This window comes from Mixophyes fleayi, chromosome 3 (genome assembly GCF_038048845.1).
Source record: "Mixophyes fleayi isolate aMixFle1 chromosome 3, aMixFle1.hap1, whole genome shotgun sequence".
Taxonomy (NCBI): domain Eukaryota; kingdom Metazoa; phylum Chordata; class Amphibia; order Anura; family Limnodynastidae; genus Mixophyes; species Mixophyes fleayi.
In genome coordinates this window covers 207,783,349-207,801,800 of record NC_134404.1, presented here as the reverse complement: position 1 = coordinate 207,801,800, position 18,452 = coordinate 207,783,349, and the positions used below count along the sequence as shown (strand labels likewise).

At 40.6% G+C, this 18,452-nt stretch overlaps 1 protein-coding gene across 1 annotated transcript in view; it reads left to right on the top strand.

Annotated features, from left to right (window-relative positions):
* THEMIS (thymocyte selection associated) overlaps positions 1–18,452 on the top strand; it is a 79,835-nt gene that overhangs the window by 38,282 nt on the left and 23,101 nt on the right. Inside the window, exon 5 of the mRNA XM_075200661.1 lies at positions 12,420–12,525. Within this exon, the coding sequence (XP_075056762.1) occupies positions 12,420–12,525 (106 nt within the window). The remainder of the gene's footprint in view (positions 1–12,419; positions 12,526–18,452) is intronic.

The window sequence follows — 18,452 nt, the reverse complement described above, 5'->3', positions numbered from 1 at the left end:
AAACATAAAGGGCCTCTGGGACACAATTGTATGTACAATTATGTAGTCAAGTCTGGGTATATTATACCTTATTAGCCTACTATGTTAGGACCTGATTTAGAGTTTGGAACAAATTCAGCTTATATTAAACCTTGACAAAATAATGTTGTGCTGCAGTGGATGGGGAGGCAGTTGCATAATTATCCATATATGTATGAATCAAGACCCTGGAACAAAAGGCTTTATCCATCCATGCAATATTAAAAAACAGTCAAATTTACAAAAAATGTTTAACTTTCAAAGTCATTATCCTTATATAATTATCATAAGTCAGGCTAATTGGGTGAATGTACCAAGAGACATTACAGGCACAGAACACACAGCAAAATCAGGATTCTGTCCCTTTAAAGCAAATGAACCCATATAAATTATGATCTTTTCCTTCACATATTATATTTTTGTGTTCTACTTTGTGGTTTCATTGTCTCGTTTTTCTTTATTTTCTACCAGTTTCTTTTTTTTTTCATTTTTCATTCTTCTCTCCGCTACTTGGTAATTAGCATCATCAATCAATATATTTGTTATAATTTCCTCCCTTTGTACATCCACTGTAACGATAACTGCTTACATGTTTTCTGTAGTCAGCATAGCAAAGTTTTATTTTCATTTCATCAGCTGTCTTCCTCAACTTCTGCTGCTACACCACATATGAGGGCAATATTCTGCAGTTCCTTATTTGTTTTACAATGGCAGTACATTTCTAGCACTTTGCACTTTTGCCGAATGTTTTTGATTGTTTTTAAAGATAAAAAAATAAAGCTGACATTTAAACTACTTGGAGAAAAGGACACATTCAGAACGCAGAGTGTTATAAAATGGAATAGATATTTTCAGGCATCTTTTCAAAATGATACAGAACTTTTCAAAGTATGCGAATATTGTGCAGTTTATGTATGTATGGTAGAAAGCTTATACTATAAAGATTTGTGGTATATGTGGTATAATTTATTGTTTTCAGAGGGCTTCAAACTTATGCATTCCTGTCCCTATTGCCGCCTCATCTGTTGATGTCAACAGGTTACAAATTGAAAGCTATTCATGCTGTGGAGTTGAAACTGATGCTGGGAGATGACCTATCGGTGGGGCCAAGCCTCTATGCAGTGCGCATATGAACTAGCCTTCTAAAGAGATTTTTTTACATTGACCGTAAAGAAGCCCCTGAAACAAACAAAGATATTACATATCAGCATATAGCCAAATATCTCATATAGCCAAAATATCTCCTTAAGCCTCACATGCCAGTATATAGCCAATAAGTTCTCTCATAGCAAATAATATACTTTTTAATTATCCTTTATTTATGTAGAACCAACATTTTATACAGCGCTTTATAATCGCAGAATGTTTATTCTTTTTCAAGAATCTATGCTCTAGTGCAGTTTACAATCTAATTTATTTATCCCAGATGCATACGCACACAAACACCAGGGCCAATTCAGTCAAAAGCCAAACCTACTTGTATGGGGTCTCAGATCTGCGAGGCAGCAATGCTAGTCACTGCGCTGTTTTGTTAATATACTTGTAAATCAGTTCATCAGGACACTAAAGCATGGGTGGGCACTGCTGAGCTCTTTATTCAGCCATTTACAGACTCCGGGTACATTGCACACTGCCCACACCCACTTCCCAGCATTCCCCATGGTCTTAGGGACCATCACTAAAGATTCAAGCTTAAACATATAAGGGAGTGTCTACAAACATTAAGCATATCTAATGCAATAACATCACATCTTCTTTTCTTTAAAGATAAGCCCTGTATCCTTCAGTATAACAATTCAACGATATAACATTAAGAACATCATCTAACACGTTTCAATGAGTCTCTCAGGTCTGCGTATTTCTCTTATGGGTCTTTCACACAAAGTCTGTGTTTCGTCAACCATGTTGGACCTTTCTTCCATCATGGTTTGTTCACCATTATCAAGTCCATCATACATGTAAGATGAAGGGTATTCTTCAGTCGTGTTGCCATCACTATGGTTGGGTTGAGATCTTAAATCGACCCAATTTCTTCTTACTTCTGTTCCACGATCTGTACGTACAATATAAGATCTTGGTGCTACTTGTGCTTGCACAATACCTTTCTGCATCCAAATGCCTTTCTCATGATCTCGGAGACGGACTTGGTCACCTGATCTTAGATCAGATAAGCTTTTTGCTCGCCTATCATGGTACAGTTTCTGTTTCTCCTGTTGACGTACCTTACTCAGTCTCACCAATGCTGAGTTATCATCATCATCATCATCATTTATTTATATAGCGCCACTAATTCCGCAGCGCTGTACAGAGAACTCACTCACATCAGTCCCTGCCCCATTGGAGCTTACAGTCTAAATTCCCTAATATACACACACACAGACAGAGAGAGGCACACACAGACTAGGGTCAATTTTAATAGCAGCCAATTAACCTACCAGTATGTTTTTTGGAGTGTGGGAGGAAACCAGAGCACCCGGAGGAAACCCACGCAAACACGGGGAGAACATACAAACTCCTCACAGATAAGGCCATGGTCGGGAATTGAACTCATGACCCCAGTGCTGTGAGGCAGAAGTGCTAACCACTACGCCACCGTGCTGCCCCACGTGCTGCGTATTAAGCAGTTCATCACTTATCGGAAGATTTGCTCTAATCCTCCTTCCCATCAGCATTTGTGCAGGAGAGAGTCCATTCTGTAGAGGTGTACTGCGGTAGATTAAAAGACTTTTGTAGAAATCTTCTTTGCCGTCTTGTGCTTTTTTCATTAGACTCTTTACAGTTTTTACTGAACTTTCCACCAACCCATTTGACTGTGGATAGTGGGGACTCGATGTTGCATGGACAAATTCCCACTCTTCAGCAAATTGTCTAAATTCAGCGCTGGAAAACTGAGGTCCATTGTCAGTGAACACTTCCATAGTAACACCATGCCTTGCAAAGATTGACTTCATGCAACTGATTACGGCTTTACTAGTAGTTGTAGGTAGAGTCTGCACCTCAGGGTAATTAGAATAATAATCAGTCACGACAATGTGCGTTTTTCCAATACAATCAAACAAATCTGCGCCTACCTTCTGGTATGGTCTCTCTGGTACTGCATGAGGACTCAGCGGCTCGACTTGTTGCTTTGGTCTGTACATAAGACACAGTTCACATGTAGCTGTTGTCTGTGCTATGTCCTGGTTCATTCTTGGCCAATACATCACTTCACGAGCCCTCCGTTTACATTTCTCTTCTCCTAAGTGGCCTTCATGTATCTTGCACAGCATAATTTTTCTTAGTCGTGCAGGTATAATAATTCTATTGCCTTTGTAAATAATACCATTGACAACCGTAAGGTCAGTGCGGTACATCCAATAATCATGAATAGACAGTGGGCACGCATTTTTTTCTGCTGGCCATCCTTTCAGAATGATGTCTTGTAACACTTTCATTGTGATGTCTGTCTCTGTTTCTTTTCTTATCTGTTCTTGTCTTGCAAGAGACACAGGTAGAGAAGCTACAATCAAATTAACATATGCGTCTATCTCTTTATCCATCAGACTTTCGGAACCTTCACTTTTGTTCACAGCACGGGAAAGTGTGTCAGTAATGTACATGTATTTACCAGGACAGTACAGCAATTGGACATCATATTTCTGTAGTCTTATAAGCATTCGTTGAATTCTCATGGGACAGTCATGTAACGATTTAGCCATGATAGCTACCAATGGCTTGTGGTCAGTTTCCACTGTAAACGCTTGACCATACACAAATTGATGAAATCGCTCACATGCATATGTGATTGCTAGAAGTTCTTTTTCTATCTGAGCATATCTTGTTCCAGCACTTGTCAATGCTCTTGATGCATAGATTACCGGTTGCCATGTATCCTCATGTTCTTGTAACAACACTGAGCCTAGGCCAAATTGCGAGGCATCTGCTGAAATTCTTATTCTTTTTGTAGGATCAAAGAATCTTAGTACCGGTTACTCTGTGATGGTCCGTTTCAAGTTTTGCCAACTTTCTTCTTGTTCATGTGACCACATCCACTCATTATTTTTGTCCAACAACCATCTTAGAGGTGCTGTTTGTTCGGAGAGTTGAGAAATAAACTTTCCTAAGTAAGTAATCATTCCTAGGAATCTTCTCACGTCGTCTTTGTTGTTAGGATGTTCCATGTTTATTATGGCTGATATTTTCCTCGGGTCAGGCTTCACACCTTCCTCCGAGACCACGTCACCCATAAAGGTAAGTGTTTTCACACCAAATTCACATTTATCCTTGTTCAGCTTTAGATTCACCTTCTTGATAAGTTCCATTACTTGTCTCAGTCTAGAATCATGTTCTTCTTTTGTAGATTCCCAGACAAGAATGTCATCCATCATTGTTTCAACACCTGGAATGTGTTCAAAAATCATGTGTATCCTTTTGTGATATACTTCTGGAGCAGACAATATCCCATATGGTAGTCGAAGGAATCTGTATCGACCTTCTGGGGTATTAAATGTACACAGCATTGAGCTGGCTTCATCTAGCTTCATTTGCCAGAATCCTGAAGATGCATCCAATTTACTGAACCATTTTGCTCCCGCAAATTGTGACATGATTTCATCTCTGGTTGGTAGTTTTTAAATGTTCTCTTTTAATAGCCTTATTTAAATCTCTTGGATCCAGACATATTCTAAGTTGTCCATTTTTCTTTTCAACAATTACTAAGGAGCTCACCCATTTTCTGTATCACACCCAAAACTTCCATGCGGTTTAACTCCTGTATTAGTTTTTCTCTCAGCGCAAATGGCACTTTTCTACAGGGGTGTATCACTGGAGGAACTTGCGTGTCTAGATTTATCTTATGCTCGCCAGGCAGACAACCTAAACCTTCAAACATGTCTCTGTATTCTGTAAACACTGATTTGCATTCATCTTCTACTTCTGATGTCACCATGAAAACTTTCTTTATCAAGTTAAGCTTCTCACATGAACTTAATCCTAGAATCGGTTGTACATCTTTATGCACAATCAGTAGAGATGTTTTGAACTTTTGTCCTTTGTAGCTCAGGGTCACTAGGCATGTACCTTTCACAGGAATTTCCTCCCCAGTGTAGCCTGTAACTTTCACATTGGCTGGATGAATTTTAGGTTTTACTCTAAAAGTCTAATAGTCTTGAAACGATATCAAATTCACCTGTGCACCAGTATCAAGCTTAAAGGGAATGACAATCTCGTTCACTGTTAAAGGAACAATCCATTCTTTCTTGTCTGTACTGCAAAGTTCAATACAATTCACAAAAAAATCTTCAGACGTAGCTTGTTCAACGGCATGCACTTTGTTTGTTTCACTATTGGTTCTACAGCATTTGGCAAAGTGATTAAGTCCACCACATTTCATGCAGGTTTTACCATAAGCAGGGCACATTTTAGGATTGTGAGTATTTCCACATCTACTGCAGATTTTCCTATTAGATTGCATTTTAGACTGCTTCATTTTAGAGAATGGTGGTTTGCTTGGCTCTGTTTTCTTCACCACATGTACAGTAGTATCAGATTCCTTGTGTAACTGTTTGGCTTGCAGTCTGGTCATTTCTGCAGATCTGCACATAGTCATTGCCTTGTCTAGTGTTAGGTCTTGCTCTCTCAGCAATCTTTCTCTGAGTCCATTATCAGGTATTCCACAGACAATACGATCTCTAATCAGTGAGTCCTTTAAATCACCAAACTCACAGGTTTTGCTGAGTGATTGCAGATCTGTAACATACTGATCAAATCCTTCTCCAGACTTCTGATCACAGGTGAAAAACTTATATCTTTCATATGTCACATTTTTCCTTGGCACAAAGTAATCTTCAAACTTTTGCATTATAGAAGATAGCACCATATTCTGCCCTTCAGCAAACTGAAAACTGTTATAAATGTCCAGCACATCCTCTCCTATCACATGGAGGAAGATGGATGACTTTGTTTTATCCTCCATTGCATCAGCTCCACATTCAGCAAGATATATATTAAACCTTTGTTTAAATCTTTTCCAGTTTTCAGACAAGTTGCCAGACAGGAGCATGCTTGCTGGAGGAGACAGCCTATCCATAGTTACTCACTGTTTGATGTGACCAGAGCACAAGGCAGATATTCAGACACTGCGTGTCACAGCTTTACAGACTTCTGCAGGATCCTTTCACACTCTGAGCTCTAGCAGTCCAGTTAAAACTTCTTCTGACACCATGTTTTGTTAATATACTTGTAAATCAGTTCATCAGGACACTGAAGCATGGGTGGGCACTGCTGAGCTCTTTATTCAGCCATTTACAGACTCCGGGTACATTGCACACTGCCCACACCCACTTCCCAGCATTCCACATGGTCTTAGGGACCATCACTAAAGATTCAAGCTTAAACATATAAGGGAGTGTCTACAAACATTAAGCATATCTAATGCAATAACATCACATGCGCCACAGTGCCACATATGGCACACATAGACAATATTTTATGTATTTAAAAATAGTTTGCCAGGAAGAAATACACTGAACGTTACCTTTCAATTTAAAGCATAATTGCCAACTTCAGGAAGTTGGCGTCCGAGACATGGAGGGGGGAGGTGTGTGTGTGTGTGTGGGCTCGGTGAATCACATCATTTTGGCCCTGCCCCCACAAAGTGATGACACAAACATTTTTCATTTTCATTTTACAGTGGGTCCAAAATGACGCGATTCTCTGATATCGTGTCATTTTGGCTCTAATTCTGCCCACTTCCTAGTCTGGGAGACCTATCCGAAATTCGGGAATCTCCTGGACATTCCGGGTGAGTTGGCATGTATGTTTTAAAGTATGTCCTAGATACTTCATATGTGGTTGTTCTATAGTAATTTATTAGTCAGATAATATTACAGGCAGTTAATGAAAGCATTCAGTCTTACTGCATGTGGTACACCTTTGTAAAGTAAAAACAGCATTGATCCATAGATTAAGGTATAAATAAAGCTTGGATTGGAAACATAACCATAACAAATTAAAAAATACATGCCCTAAATAAATAAATATCAATGGAAAAGCTGTATTCTTCAGGCAGATCCTGTGTCACCGACCGGTGTTTGTGCTAAATATTAATAAAGATTATTATTGTTATACAAATCAATGTGAGTTGTACATAAATGATCTAACTACAGTGTTTTAATGAGTTATGATAGGGAGATGGCTTTTAAGTGATGATATTCTGGACATAAAACTGAGTGCTTGCATTATAGCACCATTAGTTAGCATTATGTTATTTTCAAGGAGTCTAACCATAAAAGCACTAAAACTCCAGGAAGTGGTGAGAAGTAAATGAGGCGTGTACTATATCGTTGGATCGCCTAAAGCTTTCATCACAGTAGCTCTGTAATGTGCATGTGGTTTTCCCTTGCTAGCGATCTGCAAAGAGATGCTTTACTTGTACACTTGACAAAATCTATTGTTTGTTGTAATGATACATTATTATAAAAAATAAGAATCCTCCTTCATATACCCATTTAAATTAAAGGTCAATCAATATTAAAAGCTAACACTTAAAGAAGGACTCCACCCGAAAAAATTTTGGCTGAAGTTTGTAGTGTTAATTATACTTGCCAACCTTATGTTGACCGGGTTTAAGTAGGCAGATGGGCCAGATGCGGGAGAATCGCCAGCTCTCCCGGGAGTCCATGAGACTACACGAAATTCGTGAGTCTCCCGGACATTCCGGGAGAGTTGACATGTATGGTGTTAATGTTGTAATTACCTGTGGTTCACTTCCCCAATCCTACAAGTCTTCTGACGTGTCTAGTGGATCGACAATGTTCTCCTCTAAGTGATGGCTTGTTTTAGATTGGTTACAGTAATATCAGTGGAAAGTTCATGTTGAAACAGGCAAGCAGTAGGAGCACAGAGTGCTTATCCATTAAGAGTACTGGGGTCCCTCCAGATTTGGGGAATACAACATACTAAATAAGTAATACTCTCTAGTTTATCTTAACATAGTGAACTCCACCCAATGCTACATTATAAGCTAGGCTGTGTGCACAGATCTGGCTTTTGTTGAAGCTGTGCTTGCAGACCCGTGGGTCTGGGTTGAGAGGACATGCAAATAAACTCTGGAATTTGACAAATGTGCAGGTACTGCCTGTGGTGGGTGGAGGGAGTGCACCTTCAAGAATCCCTCATGCAATAAACAAATATGGTCATTGGCTTGCCTATGCCGTAATTACTACATTATTTAGCTTTGTATATAATATATTGATTTTTAGCTTGTTTGAAAAGTTTGAATATCCTTTTTCCTAAAGGAATTGTAATAATGTTTAAAAATGTGCAAACCATTAGATGTAAAAATAGGATATATCAACTATTCTGGTTTGCATATGGTTGTTCTTATTTTGTAACTTTTTTTGCTGTGAGTCACAAAAAAGTTAGGGAAAGGTGATATCACCTCTGCTGCCTTTGCAAAGTGTCTGAATATCTAGCCACTACTCTAGTTGCCTCCTAGATCTTCCTGAAATTTGGAGGTTTTCAACAGCAGCAGTGCAGCCTTTCATCGTGGCTCAGCACTCTACAGTGCTTGATTCATTTTGCAAGCCGTGCCTGAACTTCAGTGCCAAGGGGTTGTATTAAATGTACTTTTCTCCTCGTAATAGCCAGCTACCAACTTCACTGTGTCTTCTTCATGCAGAAAGTTCAATGGGATTCTAAAGTCTTCCATCCGCTACAAAGTGTAGCTCTTCTGGCCTGTAACAGTAGCCTACCCATCTCTATAAGCTTCTGATAGATGTATTCGTGCCTGCCAACATCTGAACTGACTTGGTTGAAGAGATGCTGTTCATCTGCAGGATGCATCAGTTATTTTTGACAGTGAGTAAGATTTCATCTGGGGTCATGTCACTCAAGAGCTTCCAAAAGCCACAACAGATGTCAGGTGGAACAGGCTGCGCAAAGGCGCACAGAGACTGGACTTATATCTCAATGTGCGGCCACAGTTATTTTCTTGCAAACAAGCCTTGGCAGGCTGCACAGTGCATGAAGCCTTTGGTGTCCATTTCTTTGTCTGGATTTTGCATGGTATCAGAACGCTGCGTTGTGCACAAAGTTAGCTCTATTCTGAAGATGTGCCAATTGCACACACCTCTCTTTCGAGTGCTTGGGGAATTTCCTGGCTTAGGCTACTTCAGTTGCATTACAGTGAACATGCTCCACATGCCGGGCTATTTATGAGAAGGGCTTCTCACAATTCTGGCAGTACTTATTTTTGTCATACGCCCTGGAGCAATCACTGTTTTTGGATAGCATTTGGATGGTCACTGTGCTATCTTTCCGACCTTCTGTGTTTAAAACACTGCAGCCATCAAGTCAAGAGTGGTCATGCATAGAACACATCTCTGGGTACCTACACTTTGTTCCACCGCCGGGCAATAGCATATTACCACTGGTGTCTGAGCCACTCTGCTCTGAAGTGTCAAGGGCATATTCATCTCTACTATTCTCCGGGCTATAGTTGGAGCCACAATGGGCTGTGTCATGCTCCACTGTCCCCACTTTACTTTCAGCAGCAGATGGTTACACTCGCTTGGTGTAAAAGGGCAGGAAAGTTGCAATCTTTGCAATCTCGTAGTATGACATAATTATGTATGTTCCACTGACCTCTAGTGGTGACATGCACGCACTCTCAACTCCACATCAGACACACGCACACTTTTGGTCTGACAAAGTGACTCGCAGGGAAATTCCAGATTTTTATGCTGAGTATATTAGAAAGGTCCTCTGCATTGACTAGCATTGGTAAGCTTTTTTTGTCGCCAATACGACCAAGGTCCCCACAGTGTTGGTGTGTAAACAGGTCAATGTCCCCACAAACATAGGAATTCAAGTACACACACACACACACACACCTTTTATAGAGCCAAAAGCAGTTCCACCCCTGCCAAAAATTTAAATAAGAGTTTAAGTACTATACAATCCTAAGGGTTGATGTGAGGAAGATGGATAATCTGGATAAGGGGTAGACTTTTCTGAGCCAAGTAATCAGGATTAGATTTGAAAGAGCAAATGGGCATGTACTTTCTGCTCATGTGCAGCTAATGTTTCCCCGAGTTACAAAAAGGAAAGCTTTCAACACAGTAATATGAAATACTAATAGATGGTATCATGGTGTAACTGAAATCAGAATACACTCGGGGCCTGATTCGTGTATGAACGCAACTTCCATATAAACTGCATGTGAAAAAATAGCGCAGAACTTGTGCATAGTTCTGAACGTATTCAGATTCCAGCATATCTCAAGATACAATTCCATTTGAATCTGGGTGTAAGTACACTCTGCCTACACAGCACTTGCCGTACGTAGACACACAGAACATACTGCAGTATGTGCACACATACACAATTTTTGGAAATCATAAAATAACTGCTATCAGTCATGTCAATTACTTAAATATTAAATTTAGAATATTTTTTATATTAATTACATAAAGATGCTTTACTGTACATACAATGCATTTATGTAGTCTATCTTATTTGCAAACAGTTAGCTAGTGGCATGCATACTTATAATTTTTAAAGACTATGCTGTCTTAGTCATCACTCTAAGTCATCATTTACACTGTAGCGGGTGAAAATGATATGGCTAAAACAATGCGTTCTTGCAAGAAATCCATGACTTGAATCAGCTATATCGGCAATGGAACAATCTTACTGTACATGGCCTATATTAGTCCGCCCCTTCTCACCCCATTCTGCCATTTGCGTGCAGACATGAATTGCATGCAATTGCGTTCATTGGCGCAAGGCCCATATTTGGGCATGTGCAGAGCTATTTCACGTAAGATACAGGACACAAAAAGACCTACGTCCAAACATAAATGTGCTTTAACCTGTTTTCACTATTTTTGGTTCCCTAAAACCTGCATGTCTACATAGCTATGGTTTACCCTTCTGATAAAGTCCTCCATCATCATCATCTATTTATACAGCGCCACTAATTCCGCAGCGCTGTACAGAGAACTTACCCACATCAGTCCCTACCCGATTGGAGCTTACAGTCTAAATTCCCTAACATACACACACACAGACAGACAGAGAGGGACTAGGGTCAATTTGATAGCAGTTAACTTACTAGTATGTTTTTGGAATGTGGAGGGAAACCAGAGCACCAGGAGGAAACCCACACAAACACGGGGAGAACATACCAACTGCACACAGATAAGGTCATGGTCAGGAATTGAACTCATGACCCCAGTGCTGTGAAGCAGAAGTACTAACCCCTACGCCACTGTGCTTCCCCACTAGCCCTCTCTTAAACAGGAAGAGCCCTGCTTGTCCCATCACTCAATCAAAATAATGTGCGCATCCAACAACAGAAATACATCAGTATGTTAATAAGTTGTATACATTTACAACAGTATACGCCAGGTGCACTGTGCTGTTAATGGAAATAAATTTATACAATCAGTGATTTCGTCTTTGTGTGTGTGGGGAAGGGGTATCCAGCGACACACACTTCTATTTCTTCTTTTTTCTATTTCTTAAACACAGAGCTTCCCAATTTATTCAATGATTGTTAACTAATTTATTTTCAAAAATATGTATATTTCAACCCTACAAATGATATATTAATCATCAGAGAGATAAACAGTATATAATTATATTAAACTTTATTAGCTTTACCAGCAAGGTAAAAACAACAAATTTACACTTTTGCAAAAAATTTGATTGTTTTTAAATGCTCTTCATTTTGCTGCCCCTGAAAACGTACTGCCTCTGACAACTGCCTCCGGATGTCTTATTATAGGCGCACCTCTGAGCCCTAATCATGAGTGTCTTGCTGCTCTTTCTGTATTGGGAAGACAAAATAAAGAACACATTTAATCATCAGCAGTAAAATGCAATCTCTATGAAAATAGAATTCAAATATGCTTGAAAATGAATACGTACTTTGCTATGCAGCTAACATCTACATATATTTGTGATTCAAAACATAAATCAATGTACACTACAACCCATTACAAACAATGTAAATTGTTTACATTAGTTATGCTAATATTATTTGTGCAAATTGGAGTTATACATCATATGTATATTAAGAAAATCGTACCCCTCGCTCTGACTGCTCACGGCTTCATAATGGATGTTTTCTGAGATTGCAGGCTTGGACACATGATGTATGTTTCAGCCGTTGTCTGAGTTGCACAAATGTAGATGAAAGAAAATGCATGGAGAAACTTGCACGATTCTCTGTCCACGCACTGTAATATGTTTTCTGTAACACTCTTGCTAGTTGACAATCCACTTTTCATACAGATTACTGAAACCCCATTTAAAATCAGTTTGTGATCTGTGCATTAAAGCCCTTGAGAGCAATGTTCTCCAGATATGATGTTGAGTTACTGTAGCCATTTATTGTTTTGTTATTTGCTTTCTAGAAACTCCCAGAATATAAAAATACTGGAGAGATATCACAGCTGGAAGGCAATAGCGATGGAGACAATTTGTATGTGTGCAATGAGAAAGACACAAACCAAGATAAAGGTAAGTTTGTTCTACAATTTTTCCTTTGTTTTATTTGTGTTCAAAGTGATTTACTTTTGTCAGAGAGTTCTGAAGATGTATGCTATGTGTGTCTGGTGAAAATGACATCCCTGCCATCCACTTGCCATTCAGGAAAGTGAAAAATGTCATAATGGACAGACATGCATTCAACACTGATGTGCAGAACCCCACTGAAAGCATCCAGTCATATGCTGACAGATTAAAACTATTAGCAAAGAAATGTGAATATGGTGACTTATCAAGAGAGCTTATCAGGGACAAAATTATGTGTGGGACTTATGATGATGTCACTCATACGCATCTCCTGCGGGAGAATGCACTGACACTGGACACTGCTATACACATATGCATGTTACATTACAGTCCCGCAAAAGTGCAGTCCCGCAAAAGTGCAATCAAGTTGAAAAAAAGAATCTACTATATAAATGTCTAGTGGCGTGTGTGAAAAAAAATAAAACAAGCTGCAGCGCCACCTGCTGGGCAGAGTTATACACTGACCTATATATTTCTTGAAGGAGAAGTGACAGTTGGGAGTGGTTGGTGGTTGCCGGGGGTGACAGTGGGGAGTTTTTAACACCTTAAGTAGCTTGATGAAGGATGTGACGATGAAGATGAAGGATGAGGTGATGGAGAAAAATGATGAGGTGGTGACATGTGGACAAAACCACGTTAAAAAAGGACGCTTGCGTCGGGAAGTAACGCTCTTCCCCTGAGGAGGCCTGGGCTAGGCCCTAATGCATGACAAGAACCTTTTTAACACCTTAAGTAGCTTGATTTGACTAGAATGCATGAGTATCATGCACGGGTTAACTTGTCTGATATATGTGACCTCCATCAACATGAGCAGCAACAAACACTCTGTGTGAATTGCGGCGGTTGCCATTCCTATGATTATCACAAATCTCCTACTTTCAATAAATGCTGCAATGCCTATGGTTAACAAAATCACTTTGCTCGCTGGTGCAGGTCCAAGCCCACAGCTGATGACAGACAACATTACAGTGCACGTTCCAGCAGCCCACCGCACTGAGTCCATACAGATATAGATATACCCCCATGAAAACAATCCTGACATCGGTCTTCACTGTGAGAGTGTTGTCCTCAGGGCTGAAAAGGGTGAAATATATACTAACATAATTGATAAGGAGACAAATAACGCCATCCAAATTAAAATTTACACTGGCGCCAAATGCAAATGTCATGTCACGTGAACTCCTCCAGCACACAAACCCCAAGACAACTATTGACTGTTCTTACACAGTGAATCTAATTGCTTACGGTGGTCAGATAATCAAGACTGTGGGTATGGCCACATTTTAGTCCACAGGTACCCGCTGCAGTTTCATATTGTGGATAGTAATATCAAACATTTGCTAGGTCTGCCGAACAGTATAAAACTGGGGTTAATAACGTTAAGTGCTGACATGCACGTGCTGCAATAGGATATTCCAGAATTAAGTGACTTTGCTGATCTGTTCGATTGCGAGACCATTGGAAAACTCCCTGTGACATATCATATGCATCTTGATGAGACTGTTCCTCCTACAGTGTATGCTTCCAGAAGGGTGCCTTTGGCCATGAAAGATAAGGTGATAGCGGAAATAATTCCTATGACAGCATTAGGTGTCATTGCCCCAGTGGTAGAAACCAGCCCGTGAGTGTCAGCCATGGTTGATGCAGTTAAAAAGGATGGTTAAGTACGTATCTGCATTGACCCTGTGCATCTGAATAAAGCTCTGATGAGACCGCATCACCTCCTCAGAACCATGGAGCAAGTCATTGCCGACATGCCAAATGCAAAGATATTCACCACTCTGGATGCCAAGTGCGGGTTCTGGCAGATCACATTGGACAAGGAGTCATACTTACTCACTACATTTATGACACCTCTGGGCAGACATGCATTCCTCCAAATGCCCTATGGTATCTGACTGGCAGTGAAGTGTTACAACGCAGCATGGAACACCTCTTTGAAGGATATCCTTGTGAAATCATCATTAATGACATCCTCGTGTTGGGTCGCACCATGTAGGAACATGACATGCTCCTCTGCAAAGTCCTCCACAGGATTTGTGAAATTAACATGCGATTAAACACTGACAAGTGTCATTTCAGAGTTACTGAGGTCACATTAGTTGGCCACCTTCTAACCTCAGAGGGCGTTAAGCCGGATCCAGCCAAGACACAGGCCATCCAGGAAATGCCCAACCCCACAGGCAAGCTTAGTTTGCAGCGATTTCTAGGTATGACAAATTACATTTCAAAATTTCTGTCTCACTACAGTGATGTCACAGCTCTACTCCGCCAGCTTTTACACAGTGAAATTGAAGGGTGTTGGTTGGACTGTGATGCTGATGCTATTGCTCTCCTCAAGGTTATGATCACTTCTAGCCCAGTGCTCCAGTTCTTTGATGTACATGTTCCTGTGGTCATCTCTGCTGAAGCTTCCCAGCATGGTCTTGTTGCTGTCTGTTTGCAGTGCAACAAACCCATCAGTTTTTCATCCAGAGACCTTACAGATACTGAGTCACGATACACTCAGATTGAAGATCTGTAATAACAATGGACCAACGGAGGTCAGGTGCCTCAGATTGCTTGCCCTTGTCTGTGCCTGTCAAAAGTTCCATGAGTTCATCTATCGACATCCAGTGGTGGTTGAAACAGATCACCAACCACTGATCACTGTTCTTCACAAACCTATACACACTGCTTCGGAACGTATCCAACAGTTAATGCTCAAGCTACAAAGGTACCATCCCAATGTGGTGTACAAGCGTGGAAAGGACCTTCACGTAGCTGATGCTTTATCACGTGCTCACCTTACAGACTCAGGTGTCCCTGAGTACCTGCTGACGATGACATGGATGTTATGGAGTTTGATGTGCTCTCCTCCCGGCACATGGGAGAGCTGTGTGATGTTGCACTCAGGGATGACCTTTGCCAACGGTTGTCACATGTTGTCCTGCATGGTTGGGCGTCTTCCTCCAGGGAATGCCTCGTCACCTCAAACCATTCTTTGCTTTCCAGAACGAATTAACATTTCTCAGAGGTCATCCTCTTGCTTATTCAGCGGTTTGTAGTCCCATATGCTCTAAAGATTTTATGCCCAGCAAGCCCATCAGGGGCACCCCGGGCGGTAGGCCACTTTGCGACGGGCTAAGGATGCATTGTATTGGCCCTCTATGGCTGCTGACATTGAACGGGTAGTCTCTGCTTGTGCCTACTGCATTGCTCTATGGCCTCATCATGCCAGGTGCCTCACTCTCCATGAGGCACCTGACCTCCGTTGGTCTATTGTTATTACAGATCTTTTTGTGTGGAGGTAAAAAGAGCACCTTGTGTTAGTGAACTCATATTCCGGTTGGTTTGAGACTATCTTCCTAAACTGACGAGTGCCGCAGTCATTAACAAAGTGAAAAGACACTTCTCTATCCATGGCATACCACGCAAGCTGCTCACTAATAACACCATGCAATTCATGAGTGGTGACTTCCAGTCCTTCACCAATGAATGGCATGTCACACATGTCACTAGCAGTCCACGCTATACACAATCTAATGGACTAGCTCCCTTCTCCTTCTCAACACCTTCTGTCCAGATGCACTCGCACTATCATTCCTACCACCAAAGCCAAGCTTACACCAACCATTGAGATCAATGTGCAGAGTGCTCTGGAGAGGTCCAGGTTAAGGCTCAAAGCCAATCACAACAAAACCTCTCACCATCACCATTTATTTATATAGCGCCACTGATTCTGCAGCGCTGTACAGAGAACTCATTCACATCAGTCCCTGCCCCAGTCGAGCCTCTCATCAACTGAGACCATTGTCCCTGGGGCAGACTGTCCACATCCAGACCCCAGTTGGGTTTGACAGAGTCTTTATTGTGCAAGGATCTTCCAACAGTCTCAACAGTTATGTGGTGCAAACCGATGGTGCTTTGTATGAGCGCAACAGGCTCACCTCTTAGCGATGTGTAAACCAGCACCCCCACCTCACGGATTCGGCCTGAGGGTGTCAGAACACCAATCAATGTGGACAGTGGGTCCTCTGAAGAAGCATTTATTGCAGTGCAGGACAGTCCTATACCCCAGACCAATAGTGAGCCCTGTTCAACACAGGACACATCACTACCCCCTTTCTTCATCACAAGGTAGAATCTCCAGGCCTAATTCTAAATTCCAGTACTTTGTTATGTAACTTTCGTTATTACCAGTTCATGTATATTTTCACTTGCACGCTATTCTCATATCCAACACCTGTCACACTGTCTTGTACATGTACCCACACACCTGTTGATTGTTACTTTGTTCTAAAAAACGGAGGATGTAGATGTATGCTATGTGTGTTAGGTGGAAATGACATCACTGCCATCCACTTACCATTCAGAAAGTGCTGGCTGACAGGAAATACCTGGCAGCCATTTTCAGTTCTCATTATATGCCACACAGTAAAGACATGTTCTCACAGTTTTCCAGCCTCTGCTTTTGATTTGAACACAGACAGTTCTACAAGTTCGTAGTCGATTACAAATCTAAAAGAATCATTAGCAGTCCAGTCTTAAGCTCGCGCTGTAAATGGTTACACTATGAATGCAACTTTAACAGATTATGGCAAACTCTCTAACACACATTTTAAGATATATATTGTAAGAATATGGGTACCATTTTTGAAACATAAACACAAATAGGTTTAAAAAGACAAGGGAAATAGAGTAGGGAAAGAGACCATTTCGCCTTGATGCTATATATTTATTTTAAATCTGTTTTAGTTTTTGTGTTTTGGATATATTAGGAATCTGGGTGAAACTAAATTAAAATGAAATTAGAGGAGTTGGAAAGCTGCCAGGTTAAGAGAGAAAGCAAATATATCCCATATACCACTAGTGAATTTCATAGCAGCAACATTAAATAGTGGTTTAGGTAGATGGTTTCTGGGCAACCACATGAGTCACTTACAGCAATATCAGGAAGTGTCCATTCTTACACCTAAAACCACTTTTTATGTTTGAACGAAGGGTGTCAATTTTTAAGTGCTGTACGCATACCTGCTGTTTGATAAGTTTTTATATCAGGTGCTGTTAGGCCACTTTTACATTTTGTCATTTTTCAAAATGACCGTTCTAGGGCGTTTGCCTTTCCATATGAATGGGTTCCTAGTGCTACTTTGAAATAGGAATAGGAGCAGGAATTGTACAAAATTGTGAAGAAGTTGTGACAAGATCACCTTCTTCAAACTATTAATGCAAACTAGCCATGAGATTTTGAAAAGTAGTAGTAAAAATGTAGCGTTTGTTCATTTTGCATTAAAGGTACAGGAGAGAGGATAGTTCAGAGCAATAAAGAAGGGGGCTCTAAATCTGAGTACCCCAACATATTTAATTAATGCCATCTGCTTGACAGATGCCGTGGTATTATGAATTAAACTTACTATCATGTCTTCTGGAATATATATGCATAGTGCCTCTCATTTAGTGGTTTTTAGTTTATAACATGAAACATTACTAAAATTTTGAAATATACACTGATCAGCCATATTAAAACCACTGATAAGTGATGTTAATAACATTGATTATCTTGTTGCAATGGCACCTGTTAAGGGATATATTAGGCAACAGTCAGTTCTTGAAGTTGATGTGTTGGAAGCAGGAAAAATAAGCAAGCGTAAGGATCTGAGCGAGTTTGACAAGAGCCGATTTGTGATGCCTAGATGACTGGGTCAGATCATCTCCAATATGTCAGATCTTGTGGGGTGTTCCTGGTATGCAGTGGTTAGTTCCTTCCAAAGAAGGTCCAAGGAAGGACAACCGGGAAACCGGTGACAGGGTCATGGGTGTCCAAGGCTCACTGATGTGCAAGGGGAGCAAAGGCTAGCCTGTCTGATCCAATCCCACAGAAGAGCTACTGT